We start from the raw sequence: 15,635 nt of genomic DNA on the forward strand, positions 1-15,635 counted from the left end.
GTTCCTAAGGTGAACAGTTGGGGCTAAGTGCACACCAAACTAAGAACATACTTAGGCAAAAGACTATCTTTGACAGTATCAGTGAGTGATCAGAATATATAAACAGAAATATTGATTTTGAAAAACACAATATAAAAATCAAAAGAGAATTTTTACATATGCTAAAAAATTAAAATACACTATTTCCATATCTCTTCAGCTATCTTTTGTATTACTTCATTTTTGTCACCAAAAAAAATTTAGCGCAACACCTATCTTAGATCTTAATGATTAAGAAAAAACACATTATTTCTCCTGATATTTTTCTTTGGTTCTTTCTGAGAGACAGAGGATCTGACATAATGCAAAATTTAAGACAAAAAAAAAAAAATACCTGGAAGAAATGGGCATGGAGAGGGAATAATTTTGAATGATTATGCTTTTCCAATTTCTCTGTAACCCTCCTTTTTTTCCCCCAAAACTGGATTTAGCATTGTTCCTGAATTAACGAAAATATTGCCTAACTCTTTGCATTTTATAACGCCGATAATGAACAATGTGACAAGAACATTCATATCTAGAGAGGAATAGGAGGTAAGATTTTGAAAGTTTGAGGTGCTAAATGTTTTGAACTCATTACAAATCTGGGTAATTCTTAAATTAACATTTATTGGCTGATGATGTTTTGATCAGGAAAAATTCTCAAGAACATTTGATTTTTTACTTAAATTGTGTATGTTCCGACACTCGAAATTCTTTGTTGGGGCCATAGAAATACTCAAATCTGATTAAATTTTAAGAAATTTTACTCAGATTCGTTTACTCAAATCCATCAGTAACAAGTTATGTTTTTTTTTTGTTGTTGTTACTTATATTTATCCAAGCTGTTATGTAGACCTTTTAAAAATGCTGTTTCTCCTTAAAATTAAGAATCACTATTTCTCCCTTCTTTTAGAAAGGAGGAATGTGGAGATGATAGCGTCAAAAGCAAATTGAACTAAAAAAAGGTTGGAGTTCAATGACTCCAAACTTTTCAATCTGTTTTCTCTTCTTCTTTATTATATATATTGCCACTAGAAGCAAATTACTGATGCAGTTTCTGTCAGATAATAGCAATAATAAATGTGAAATGTGAATAAGTTTTTTTCAGTTATATCTAAAATTATCCATATCATTTAGCTATTGTGGATGTACAGGTAGTTTCTATTTGAGAGCGGGGGTGGGTAACTCATCATTTAAAAAATAGTATCCAAGCAAGGATCAGAATACTTGTGCCATTGCCGCTGTAAACATTGGATGGCAATATACATGAAACTGATAAACATGAGAACAAAACAAAATAAAAGGTGTAATACGTTTTATCTATGCTCCATGGGAGGTGGTAACCCGCGGCGATTAGTACGCTCGGCAAGCAGCCTCCACGCATTTGAGGTGAATCAGACACTTTAACATCTGTCCACTTCATGGAAGACTTTTCATCTCACAATACACGTACTAATAAACAACAGTTGGAGAAAATTGTCTCTGACATTCAATATAACGCTGAGCTGAGGCTGAGAGAAGGAACAGGGGAATTGTATTTCCTTTTGTAAAGCAAAAACAGCTTTGAGTGCAGCCTCTTCTAAAAATCTGATATTTAAAGAGAATTTTAAGACATTACAATGTTCAATTTGGAATGAAGAGGAGCCGAAGTTACTGGAAAGCTCGTGCCTCCGTCTGCAAAATCACTGGCCAGGAAAGCAAAAACTTTTCCAACACTCAATTTTAATATTGTGCTAAAGCCATTGACTCTGTTCAAACTCTAGAGTTAAATATGATCCCCTCCCCACCCCCCACCTTTTCTTTCTTAGGTTAGTGTTTAGGGGACACGGAGGGGGCTGGAGCTCGGCCCCAACCTCGGAATTGCTGCCAAGGATTTGTAATACAATCTCTCCCCGTTTGAAGGGTAAATCGGTGTCAATTGCATTTGCTGTCCACCAGAAAAAGTAAGCATTTTACTTCCTTTCGGTCTATGAGGACTGATGAAATGTAGGAAATCTGTTTCTGGCAGGAAGAAAAAAATCGTTTTCCCAAACAGCACTAAAAGGAGCCATCAGAGAAGTATGAAGAGGGGTAGTGCGGCTGTAGCTGCTGCCGCTGCCGCCAGGCTGGTGGGGTGCGGGGAGCGGCTGCTGCAGGACCTGCGCCTGGAGGGGGCCGGCCTCGAGAAGCTGCAGGAGCCCAAGCGCCTCTGAAAGCCGCCAGCAGCCCAGCTCAGGACGCGGGGGTGAGCATGACTGGCTGGCCCAGCTCTGCGCCAACGCCGCCGCAGCGCGCGCGCTCTGCAGCCGGGGCTCACGGGAGCCCCTGCCTGTCTACTGCACCGGGGGCGGCGGGGGAGGGGAGAAGTCATTAAAAAATAACCTCGGGAACGAGGCGGGGAAGAGTGAGGAGCCACGGACAGTTGGACAGGCTCTGTCTCTAAGAGTGGGTATTCACTGCAGTGGGTGACTTTCTGATTCCCTGGAAACAACCATGTGTTCCTTATCCCTTTTGTGGAACACCCCAGATGACTGCAGCACGTAAGCCCGTTGGTTTAGCTCTACCAACCAGAGACAGAGTGAGGATTTTTAATGAACACATCGATTATAAATGCACACATATGCATTGGTGCACAAGGGTATCTCTAATTCATGTTCAGCATTGTTTGTTACGGGGGGTGGGATGGAGCCAGAATGGTCTTAATGGACGGATCCTAAATGTTTTACTTGAGTCTTTGAGGCCAGAATGGGAGGAAAGAGCGCCACGTGTGTGATTTGGGCTAATACTCACTGTTTGTGTCTGATGAGTTAGATGAAATTGAGTTTCATGTGAATAAACAAACGCTAGCCGATATATATCAGCATACTTTGGGAAGACTGCATGGTATCATTCTTTTCGTTCAGTCCAAACTTGAGACTGGACTCTGAAATTGTTTGGAGAACAAAGGAGACAATTTTGCTTTGAAGACTTTATTTATACTGGCAAAGTTAAATTCTGTCAGCTCAGTATGCTAAATGACCATTAACTTAGCCCAGGCATCCGAAGAAGTTTCCATTGTCTTGAACCAAGAGGGAGCAAAAGCAAGGGTTAACAGATTCTGTTTCTACATTCCAAAAGCAATTGAGGTTGGGGGAGGGTTATTCTTTTCCAGTTAACCTTTTTGAAACCGCAAGGCTTTACCTTCTCCAACCTTCTTCATCTTCATCCTCTCACCTCCATGATCTTACAGTGAAGAGTTTGCAAAACTTTATTCTAATAAAATTATCTCCTCCAAACCTCTCAAAGTTAGATAAATTGTGTATGGGAGATCTTATGCCGAGGAAATAAGATCTGCTTGTGCACAGCAACACCCATTTGACATCCTAGTATTAAAATAAAGGCTCAGAGAGGTTGAATGTACTAGCCGGGCAGAGGAAGTCCACCTTTCCTCCTCACCTATCCCCTGAGATTCACAGAGGCAAGGCAGAGAACAAGCCCTGTGTTCATTGCTTCTTTACTCCAAACTCTTAGCAGTGTGGACACTGATTAACTACAGCTGGGTCTGATTGCCCAACCTGTCTTTGATATTGATCAATGAACTCCTCCTCAAGGAATGGTTTCCTCTAACTGCAGTGAAGGTGGTGGCTTTGGTGGTCCTCTCCAATATGGGTGTCTGGGTTTTGACTGCCTAAGAGAAGGTAAGGGACAAATGGATGAGGCATGGAACAGTGTGCCTTTGCAATGCACACTGGAGACTTTGCATGGGGTTACCCAAATGGTCTCTTACATTGAAAAAGGTAGCTTGGATTTCAGCTGGTATACTACTAAAGTTTGGGTTTATTTCATTACTTCATTGTTAAACACTATACTGTGGTGTTATGGACTGTGCTTTACTAGGAAATAAATTCATATGACAAACATTATTTCAACTAGTGCAAAAGGTCATGTGATTGCCCTGGAATTTTCTAGCATCTTGGCTAGAAGCTTCAGTTAAACCTTAAACTTTCGAGTATGGTGAAATATCTGGTCTTATATTAACCGTAAGCATGTTGTGTGTTACCTAAAAATCTTGCTTCAAGACTGGAAGTCTGCATTGAAGACTCAGGGAAACTTTGGAAAATTAAAAGTTACCTTGGTTGAAAAGGCATGATGGGGCTATAGCTGCTGACAGAGAGACTTTTGTTTGAAACTGCAGGATATGTTGTAAGGTTGGTTGGTTTGGTATCTCTGTGGTTTTGATATTAAGGTCCAAACAGGATCCAACTGCTTCTTTAAACCTGAGCAACTAGGAAGGTTTCCACTCAATGTTTTTGTCTAGAGAAATGAACTGGAGTAAAAGTAGAAAACAATCTGTTGTCAAAATTAAGAGGCTTGTGTAATTTTCTGTATTAAATGTTTTCAGGGTCAATACAATTAAAATTTTGCTAATTTTCCTTATGTGAGACCATCCCATATATGTATATATAATTCCACTGAATGTATAACTCTGCTAGTTCTTAACTACATTATACATTTACTACATTAAGTAAAACAGAAATCTTTAAAACAACAGAAAAGAATTTTCTCATGAATTGAGGTTTACCTAATCAATTTAGATAAAATTTTGATGTAAGCCCTTAAATATTCTAATTGTTAATATTGTTAATGACTGTCAGATGGTTTTCTATTTTAATTAAGTTTCAAGCTAATCTGTTAGGAGTTTAAAAACCTGTGCTAAATTGTTTGGAAGGATGGTTTGGCATGATTTCTTAAAGAAAACTTTACAATATTCCCAATGACATGAAAATATAGAAAATCAATCCCCAACTCAGTCATAATTTTTTTAAAATCATGATTTGAGAAGAAATTGTTATTTGTAACTATACCATCATTTCACTTAAGACAAACCAAGTTGGGACAGTGGGATAAGAAAGAGATCTCTAAAAGAGTCAGCACTACACAAAATTAAGAATCACAAAAGCTGAGTGAGATATTTTTAATGATTATGAAAAAACACTCTTGTTACCATGGGCAAAATATCTTCTTAGGCTACCGACCCCTTATTAATAACGGGGAGTTTGAATATTTAGTTCTTCTAAGATTCCTTTGAATTTAAAGATTTTTATTATGATAAACTACCATTAAGTGTCATTTTGCTTCATGTTTGGTGCTTTTCAATTTGTGGATAAGTTGCACTACTGAGCCTGAAGTGGAGGTCCCTTTACAAGATCTGAAATTGCCTTTCGGATGAAATTATGGACTTTATTTTCTGATTAGACCTTTAGAGTAAGATTTTGCATCTGTGACATTGGTTGAAATGTATATTTTGTGAGATACTATTAATGAGCCAAAATGAATCACAAAAGAGTAAAGAACTCATAATGATGAAGGAGACGTCTAGAACCTCCCTGGATGGTTTATTCTTTGAGTCCAGCTAGACAATTGGCCTTTTCTCCTTCCAGATTTTGGAAGGATATTCAGTTTGGAGCACTGTTTGTTTATAATTTTAAAAGGTAACGTGATTGACTGATTGACACCTGTAACGCATGAAACTGAATAGATGTGAGGACCAATGGTGCAGATTAGAGCAAAGATGACCTTTAGGGATGAGAATTTGACTGCGGGTTGATTAGGATTCATTGCTTTACATGGTAGCAGTTGAGTCTGTGTGTGTACATGGGCGGAGGGGTGGTAGTGATATCCTCTCATACTTTGAGACATACAGCATTTCCTTATTAACTGATTAATCATCATCTTAGGGCAGCATTCTTTTCAATATGAAGAAAACTTGGAATAATCCATTATTTATTGTATTATTAATACATTCATCTGTTCTCCTCCTTGTCCTTTGTCTTTTTTAAATGATTCAGAGTTCTATAAAATATTCCTATTTTGTCACAGAATTGCTTTTCTTGTTGGGATAAGTCAATAGAAGTATTATTTTGGCACATTTCTGATGGTGATCATTTAGATTTTGCTAATATCAAATATGTTTAATATTAAATATATGCCAAGCATTGGCACAGATATGTAATCCTCACAATTATTTTTAAAGTTTCAGCATCCCTTGTATATAGTAGTAAACACAGGTACAAAGAGAAAAATTCATATGGCTAGACCAGCATAGCTATTAAATGGCTAGGTAGTGGAGCTATTATTTGACCCTGGTCTTCTGATTCCAGTTCCAATATTCTTTCCATTATTCAGACTTCTAAGTTAAATCTCATAGCAGACAGAAGTGATGTAATATTTATCATTTTATTATTTTTATTTTGTCTTTCTTGTTTCTTTTCTATGTAATATCGCAATGCATTTTCTCTAACATGTCAGGAAATTCTAGAGATAAGCCAGAAATCACTTTGGTCATAGTCAAAGCACACCTCTAGGTGGCATGGAAGAATGCTTTTTCTTCACAGTCCAAATTATGATGTCTTCAGCTGGGATTCTGGGACAACAAGCTAGACAGAGTCTTTAAACATGTGATATTTCACTTACAAAGTCATTAACTTTTGCTTCTTCTCCTGGGCTATTTCAAGTCTCTTCGTATTCATAATTGTTATTCCAGAATCACTTCTACTATGGAAAGAAAGAAAAAATATATGCACACACAGTTTTTGAAGGATTTTGTATTAAGTTTCTGCATGTTTTTCTCTTTAAGTTTTATTTTTCTGAATTTCTAGTCTTAAGGGTTGATTATCCATTTTAGGTAGACCCAGAAAGCTTGGAAGAGCGATAGAAGTATTTGAGTCCTTACTCCTCTTTTTAAAGTGATTGACTAGGTTTAATACTTACCAAAGTTACTTATCAAGCTTTTAAAATACTTGTACTATATATACTTTTTGAAAACATCACTCAGTGTTTAGATATATTATACAAAAAAGATTTTCTTTCTCCCTAGCCTCACTGTTTTCTTCAAGTCTGGTGGATCGTCAATCCCTTTATTTCCCACCTTTAAATATTACCCCTTGACATCTCTTGAGGTTGTGAAAACTTTTGAAGGAACTCAAAAGAACTGAAATTATTTTTGTATACCTTGTTATTTATGATGTAATTCAGCTGATCCATATTGACTAAACATTTCTTTAAAAAGATATAAGAAGGGTAAAATTCCATAGTGATCTTTTTAGGTGAGTAAAATAAATTAATTTAAGCTTTCTTTACCACAATATAATACTTTTAATTAGAAACTACTTCACCATGGGATAAATTCTCCATACTCCAAATTTTGATCATGCTACTGAATCCATTTTCATGTTTCATATTCACGGATTAGCCAAATCTAAATCCAAGGCCTCCAGGTATTGACTTTCAGCCAAACGGTTGAGTCATGCTAAGTTTGGTAGTGATTTGAAATGTGAAAAAAGGATCAGGAGAAATTGGATTGAGAATCCCAATTCTTTTCAGAAGGGACTTAAAGAGAAGAGTCCTTATCTATGACAGTGGCTTTAGGTTACTACATATTTGACATATATGTAATTGCTTAACGTCTATTGCATGTTAATTACGCAGTAAGCCTTCTTTCTCTTACCTCTGTCTCCTGGGAACATGTAACTGTTTTTTGCTTTCTTCTGGCCACTAAAGTTTTGACTATAGACAAAGGAGCACAATAAAAGTTGCTTAATTATTTTTATTGTTTTTACTTAATGTTCACCTCTAATTATTAGCATTTAGTTTGAGTTACTTTTCTGGCAAAACACAGGACAGAGTACATGAGAAATAAATGTGCCACTGTCAAGGAAAATAAAAACTTCACTGTTTAGAAGTTTTGAGGGATAGGATTGTGTCCTGGCTCATTGAAATTGTTACATGCCATTAGGCTTACTGTAAACTATCCGTTGATGAATTCTTTGCTGGACAATGAGCTTAAGAATCTGAGGTGTCTTCTTGCTTTTATAGAGCAAAATAGGACTCTGATGCTTAAATGGAAGTTGCAGAGCACACAATAGGGTGTAGGTAAAGTTACTGAACTGCCACATCTCACTTTCAGGAAAGTAGTGGGAGAGATTGTGTCTTGAGAAGAAAGGCATTTTAGAGGTAACCCTTTTAAGATTTCAATTAGTTATCTAAATGTATGACTCATGTGCTTATATGTATTATTACTTAAATGCTTCTGAGACTAGCTGGCATGTAGAAAACTTAGCTACAAGGAAATGTTTTGCTTTTCTGGTACTAGACATTTTTTTTTTAAATGGAGTCAAATATGCTTTAGGTTTTTGGCATATAATCACAGAATTTGGAGAAAACTTTAGAACTCTATATGGGTAATGTCATTATTAACTATGAAATAATAAACAATGGTGATATTCTGATTCCCATAATGACAGTATAATAGCATATGACAAGGTGTATTAAAAGCAGTTCACATTTACAATGGTTGACTTTAGATAGATATATGTAGGATGTTTTCAGAGCAAATTTATGGCATTTTTTTAAATTATGAGAGTAATTTAATTAGAAATAGAATTGTACTTTTAAATTGTGTATTTATGATAGTTTTTAGGTACTTACTCATAATCCCAACAGTCTTTTCTAAAACTACAGCAAAATATTTAGGAGATGCTCATATTTTGCATTTTTCTGTCTTATTTTCTTTTGAAAGCAATATTTAAAAGAAATTAACCTACGCTAAGTGAATTTGAGTTTGGGGTTACCTGGAAAGGAATAGTATATAAACTTTCAAATAATAAAACCAAAAGGAGAATATATAATTTATTGGTAACTTTAAAATGCCATAAATATTGGAATATCACTGAAAACCCCATGATATCATATAAACATTACTTCTTGCCTGTTGCAAATATTTTCATTTTCATTGTTACATGGTCAAGCATCTGGTTATTTCATAAGCATATTTATATAAAGAGTGGAATCTTACTTACCTGTTGTTAAACATTATGACTATTAGCTGCTACATTAGGTCTTATGTAGTATTACATCCTCTAAATAATGCATAAAAAAGTGCTATATTCTGTCCTGGCACAGTGGCTTATGCCTGTAATCCCAGCATATGGGAAGGCCGAGGCAGTTGGATCACTTGAATCAGGACTTCAAGACCAGCCTGGCCAACATAGCAAGACTCTGACTCTACTAAAAAATATAAAACAAACAAAAGTGCTATATTAAAGGCCAATTATATATTCAAATACCTTTTCTACAACCCAAATAGGGGGATTGCATTACTCACAAGATTGAAAGCATCTCTTGTTTTTATAGATTTAAGAAGATATTTAAATATTTCTACTCTAAAGATAATTTCTAACAAAACCTAGCATGTAAAACAAATAAAGTGGAAAGATAAAAAGAAAAAGAAAGAGTGATTGTAGGAATAGAAGAGGACAAACAAACACCTCTGGCAGCATTTGTTAAAATTATGGTGCAATTCTTGGGTTATTATCAATATGGGTTATTGACCATTCCATTTTGTAAAAATGTGTTATTACAGAAAGTGTAGTGGTCTTGGGAGTATGAAGACTCAGGTTCAAGCCTAGTTCTGTCATGACCTAGCTGTGTGATCTTAGTGAAGTAACTTATCCTCTGTTTTTTGTTTTCTTTGACTGCACGGGAAAAGTGCAGTAGAGACTTTGCATGTACCTCTTCCCCTGATCCTCACCCAGTTCTCTAAATTGTGAGTCCACCATTGCTTGGCCATCTCCCCCCCAAAAAAGTGCTTTGCATAACCTGTTAGGCAATATTATTGAGGGTAATAATCATGTGTTTACAGTGAGTTGTACAAATGCTGTCATTGCTAGTGTTCAATCATAAAATTCTGTGAAAATATGTGGTTTTAAATAATAGCCCAAACAATGAGAGTTAACAAATTGAACACTAATGTTTTAATTTTTCCTTGTGTTTTGGTAAGTGGAATTTCTTGCCTAAAAACTGGCTCTTTCCAAGTATATCATTTCATACAAGCATGGATCTTTTTGTTTGATTTTCTCTTTGACCTTTGATTGCTGCTGTTTTCCTACCAAGTGGTTGGCCAAAAGTGAGAGGGCCAGTACAGATAAAGCAAATAGTGTTTCATGGGGTTTAATAATCAAAAACCCATGGATCCAGTTTATTATAATGTCATGATGACAACATTTTAATGAGAGAAATCTGTATAAAAAGCAATTTCTTTTGTTTCCAAACAGGTATTACAAGTGGATAAATAATGTGCTCTGCTCTGAGCCCAAAGGTACGCAGTGGACCTGGCCTCTCTGATATGCATCAGTATAGCCAATGGCTAGCCAGCAGACATGAAGCTAATTTGCTACCAATGAAAGAAGATCTGGCCTTGTGGTTAACCAATCTATTAGGTAAGGTTATAAGATCTCATTTTGTGAGCAAAGATAACAGTTTTTGTTTTATTTTTCCTCCTGTAGTGTCCTTCACCTAAGCATGTGATAGTACCTTGGAAAGAAAGACTTCTATTATTTGGCCTTTGCATCTGGGAAACCTGAAGCAGGTGGAAAATTTAAATGAATATCCCAGTGTCTCTCACAGTAACTGTGCTTAGTGATTCCAATACGATTCATTGAAATGTGGAAATATGTGGTCAGATTGCTTATTTTATCTATAGGCTGGTCTGATTTATTTTTGGCTTTTCTTTCATGCAGCTGACCGATTTGACCTATTCTTTTGACATTGTACACAGGCTATAGTGTCTGTAAAATCTGCCTTCTAAATCTGGATTTCTTTGCCCTACTTTTGTAACATACCTTCTAAAACTGCTGAATACCCAAACTCAGGAACAAAATTATGTATCTTTTTTCCAAATGAGCTGACTAGAGTCATCCAAACTCGAACTAAAATTTTTCTTTTCCATTTGCTTTTGTTTTTAAGGTCTAGTCTAAGAGTACTTTAGCTGACCTCGTGCTACCTCCTGGTAAAGCTGCCTTTCCTTTTGTTTCTCTTCTGCTTTCATAATTACAGGGTAAAATTTCAACTGTATGAAAATAGAATCACATGTTTAAAGGATCATCATATATAGCAACACTATTTCCACTAAGTTTTTTACAGATAATGAATTTAATTTAAATGTGAAAAAAGATCCCTGTAAATTTTATAAGATATAAGATTTGAGCATTGAGTAAACATAGAACTTGTATGCAGCTTTATCATTTTCAGGGGGGATTTAATCAACACTATTTTATTATTTAAGGTATCTGTCAAGGTAAGAATTGTTATTCTCACTTTGTAATTAATGAAACCGAAGAGCTCAGTAAGCTGTAGCCCGTTCATCTGAAATTTTAACAAGGTTTGGCAGGGGATCAGCACATCTTATCAGGATTTTGCTTGCTCTCCATGTCTCTAGACTTGTGCATGGCTTTTGTTTTGATTTATTTTTTAGTCTTTATCCTAGGATTACTTTATCCTATGTTTCTTTTTTCTTCTTAGTGCACACACAATTTTGGCAACTCTGCAGTCTAACCAAGGCTACTGAATATGGGTATGCAAATTGTATCCTGCACCAACAGATAGTGATGTTAGAAAAAAAAGAAGACACTCCCCAGAAAGACCCTTCACACTGCTATAGAACTGTCTCCACCAGAAGGAAGGGGCTTTACCTTTTAGTAATTCATTCATGCAGAGGATAAACTTTTATCTCTACCAAGGAAAGGGAGTTATTTAAGCCTAAACAGATGGATTTTTCTCTCTCTTTTGTCTTTTTGGGGTTCACTAATGATTGTTATATTAGTAATTAATGATTAAATTTGAGCTAACAGTTTTCAGATATGGACAATCACAAATATGGTGTATAGAATAAACGTTAAGAACACAGGCTCTGGCAATAGACTACCTGTGTTTCAACCCCAGCTCTGCCACTTGCTAGCAGTGTGATCTTGGGCAAATTACTTACCTGTCTGTGCCTCATTTTCCTCATCTGTACAGTGGTAATAACAGTAGTAACTACTTTGTAGGGCTGCTGTGGGAGTGAATGATTAACATATGTATAGTAGATAGAACAGTGTCTGGCCATAGTAAACACTATCTTCTTGTTGTTATTATTATTCCACTTATATAGTTCAGTGAAACGTAATTTGATTTTGTGCATAAGTTCGTTCATTGTTTTCAAGAAACATTTGCGTGTGCCTCAGCACAGGCATTGGTTAAAAAAAAAAGGACTCTGGGATAAGAATGCTTCAATTCAAATACTGGTTTTACCACTTATTGTGTGATACTGGGCAAATTTCTTATTGCACTGTGCCTTGGTTATACAATCTGTAAAATAAATACTATAATAAAACCAACTTTATGGGATTGTTGGAAGTTGGAATGAGATAATAAGCTTTAGAAGAAGGTCTGGCATATAATCAAGCTATAAATAATAACTGTTATGATTGCCGTGTTCCAGACAGTCATCTAGGTACTGGAGGATAGTGATTAGGAATAGACGTAGTACCTCTTCTGACAAAGCTTAGAGTAGATTAGCAAAAAAAAAAAAGTAAATAATTAATTGAATATATAACCTATAACTTGTTATACATACTAAAAAATACAGGTTACAATTAAAATGTAAAATGAGGTAGATCAGCGGGCTTGGGCTTGGCAGGGGTTTAGCACATTTTATCAGGGTTTTGCTTGCTCTGCATGGCTCTGGACTTGTGCATGGCTTTTGTATTTATTGACTTTTTATGGGAACATATATTTAAACAGAGAAGTGTAGATTATTAGCTACTCAGACCAAACATGGGATAAGAGCCTTTGCAGGGAGGGAAGAACAGATGTTGATGCAGGAAGGAGTTGGGTACATTGCAAGAAACGAAGCAAGTCTAGTTTCAACAGAAAAGAAGGAGGAAGAGAGTTGCATGAGGCATATTCAGGCTAGATCATATATTACTTTGAAGATCATATTAAGGAGCTTATAATTTACAGTATGATCATGAGAAGCCATTGATATGTTCTAAACAGAGGAAAAGTATGATTAATTAAAGTATAGCCTGCTTATTCAGGTATGCTACAATGTCCTATGACTTGTCATCAAAGGCATTTTATTTAGTGACTGCAGTCATTTACAGAGCAGGTTGATCAGCGTGAGCAGCCCAAGACAGCCTCAAAGAATAGAGAGTCAGTGTGTATAATGGAAAGATCCTTGGATTAAAAGTCAGGAGACCTGGCTCCTAACTGGGCGTCAGGAGACCTGGCTTCTGGTTCTGGCTCTGCTACTTGGTAGGAAACTTGCCCAAAGTCACTCAGCTATCTTTTCTGGGCTCAGCGTCCTCAACCATAAAATAAAGGAGTTGAAGTAGATGATCTCTAATGTCCTTTCCAGATCCAAAAGTGTAAGCGTTTAGGGAATCCATCTCCTGAGACCCAGTTTGGGGCAGTTGAGAGAGTCATCTTTGTACATAAATAAGAAGAAGATTTATATAAATGGATGACTATTTTTAAAAAAATTAAGAAGTTCTTAATGTTAGTAGTTATAACACAAAAGCAATTGATGGCTCCTGAAATTTTCTCAGAAAAGGAATTCTAAAAGAATCTCAAGATACAGTGAAGTATAACCTTAGAATGGACTTCAGTTCATACAAAGTAGATAATAGACTTCAAGTCAATACCCTCATGGCACTTTGAAAAGTAGACTAATAACTTGAGATTATTAAAAAGTGGTAAAACATTTGGAGGTAGAAAAATGCATTGTGTACTAGAATGATGATAACAAGGAGGGAAATAATAAATTTATATCTCATGTTAGAAGATATTTTTCTTACACTTAGATATATTTAGTATTCACATACTTTGGAAATGGAGCAATTAAAGTAAATTTTAAAATTATTATTGACTGTTTTGTCACTTCAGAAATCTTTGCAGACTTTTATTTTGCAGCTATTTTGAAACCTTGCATTTTATCTACTTGAAAGAGATAAAAAGTAAAAAAGTAAAAAATAAAAAGATAGTAAGTCTTGAAAGTAGCTTCAGAATTGATATATCTCCTCTGAATTCCTAGGTGAGGTAGAAATTTACATATTAAATTAAAGCTTTTAATTAGGTTTTGCACTTGTGCTATTAGTTTACTTGTGGAAATATTTTCTGCTTATTTCTAGTGTATTTGTCTAAAATGTAATTTTTTTCTTTTATGTTTTTCAAAAGGAGAATTAATGATATTCTATTAGAATTCTATTAGAATTAATGATATTCTAAATTCAGATATTTTTGATCCTACATACAAAATGTCTATTAAAAATATAGTTCCTTAAAAAGTACTCCATTTATATTCTGATATTTTTATGGATAAAATGATTTAATAGAGAAGAAAGTGATTTCATTGGTTCATAAACCAATGTTCATATTCATGTAACATATGTAGATATTATACTGTCATTTCCAGATAATACACTTAATAATAATAATAATAAATACCATTTAAAATTCCTAGGCATAGGGTTAAAGCATCAACTGTAAACTTTTAAGCTAGCTGAAATTTATATATTGGAATATAGAATACAAGCTATCTTGTGATGTTAACTACTTAAGATGAATAAGTGGTTTGTAGTAGTTGGGATTTGTCTAGGGGGTAGCACATTGTGATTCATGAAAATATTATAATGTAACATTTACTGAGTATTTACATATCATTAGATATATCTACTGATCTTGTAGAAAATACTCTTTGTAGTCCTACTATGTTTTTGAATAATGGCTGGCACCCCAGAGCAGTTTTGTGATCAACATTCAAAAAAGACAGCAAAACGGTCATGAAGATCTCATTGTCTTTCTTTATAAAAAGTTTATTTGGCCATTGTTTTCTATTATGCCTTAAATATACACATTTCATTTTTATTTTAGGTCTTCTGTTTTGTTATTTTTGAGAACCAACTATTGCGAATTTGTTATTTAACTATGCCCTTAGGGTGTATTAGAACATGAAATGCATATGTAAATAAATATTAGGGAAATTTTTAATTGTCATTGTAAGCAAACATCATCTTATTAAATTAGCAGTCCTGGATTATAGCAACCACCCATTTTTCAAATACATTGGGCATATTCTACTACTCTTATAATTATTGATGGACTTTTGAAGATTGTTATTGGCTTGGCTTTGATTACTAAAATTAGTGTTCTCAAACTGTCTATTTCACATGTATTTTTAATTGAAAATTATAGCCTACCTTTGTTTTCAATTAATATTTGTCTAATAATGCTGTATAAATTACTTGTGATTATATTTTAAAGATAGGATTATAGTTGTTTTAAACATCAAATAAATTAGCATTGTTCTTAAAGATTGTAGATCTTTAGGATATAGGCATATTTGCTGGATAATGCAGGGACTTTGAGTAAATCATCAGATATATTAAAATCAAATTGTGCTGAATTGATTTTACTTATATTTAGAAAATGCATTGGCAGTTGATGTCATGGTGATTTACTCTTTCTATGACCTTTCTGCATATAAAAATGCAGTTCTTTTCTACTTGATATGAGCAATATATAACATTTATTTTTTTCAGTTATTCTTAAAAATTATAACATTTTCAGCATTAAAAATTTAAGCACTTATTTATTAGGGTTGCTGCTGTCAAATACAGAAGAGCTGGCTTTTTTTTCTTAAAGTCCTTTTACCAGATACTTATTCTGCAGGGTTCTCATATTCTTGGTACAGTCAATAAAAATTCCTTAGGACAGGTGGGATGTTGTGTTAGTTCAAAAGTTTACAATCAACTTCATGTTCACAAGTTGACATCTGTCAG

At 34.8% G+C, this 15,635-nt stretch overlaps 1 protein-coding gene across 6 annotated transcripts in view; it reads left to right on the forward strand.

Annotated features, from left to right (window-relative positions):
* The first annotated feature begins 1,934 nt into the window (after positions 1–1,934).
* The window catches only part of GAS2 (growth arrest specific 2), a 142,280-nt gene continuing 128,579 nt past the window's right edge, over positions 1,935–15,635 (forward strand). For 2 of the 6 annotated variants that reach the window (XM_002755107.8, XM_035266046.3), the window contains exons 1-2: positions 1,935–2,245; positions 10,092–10,256. In XM_002755107.8, coding sequence (XP_002755153.1) covers positions 10,112–10,256 — 145 coding nt within the window. In that variant the 5' untranslated portion in view covers positions 1,935–2,245; positions 10,092–10,111. Of the gene's footprint in view, positions 2,246–2,308; positions 2,446–3,587; positions 3,678–10,089; positions 10,257–15,635 lie in introns of those variants that run through there. The other 4 variants (XM_054242184.2, XM_078339263.1, XM_009007839.5 and 1 more) reach the window with 4 other exon arrangements.

The sequence above is a fragment of the Callithrix jacchus genome, chromosome 10 (genome assembly GCF_049354715.1).
Source record: "Callithrix jacchus isolate 240 chromosome 10, calJac240_pri, whole genome shotgun sequence".
Taxonomy (NCBI): domain Eukaryota; kingdom Metazoa; phylum Chordata; class Mammalia; order Primates; family Cebidae; genus Callithrix; species Callithrix jacchus.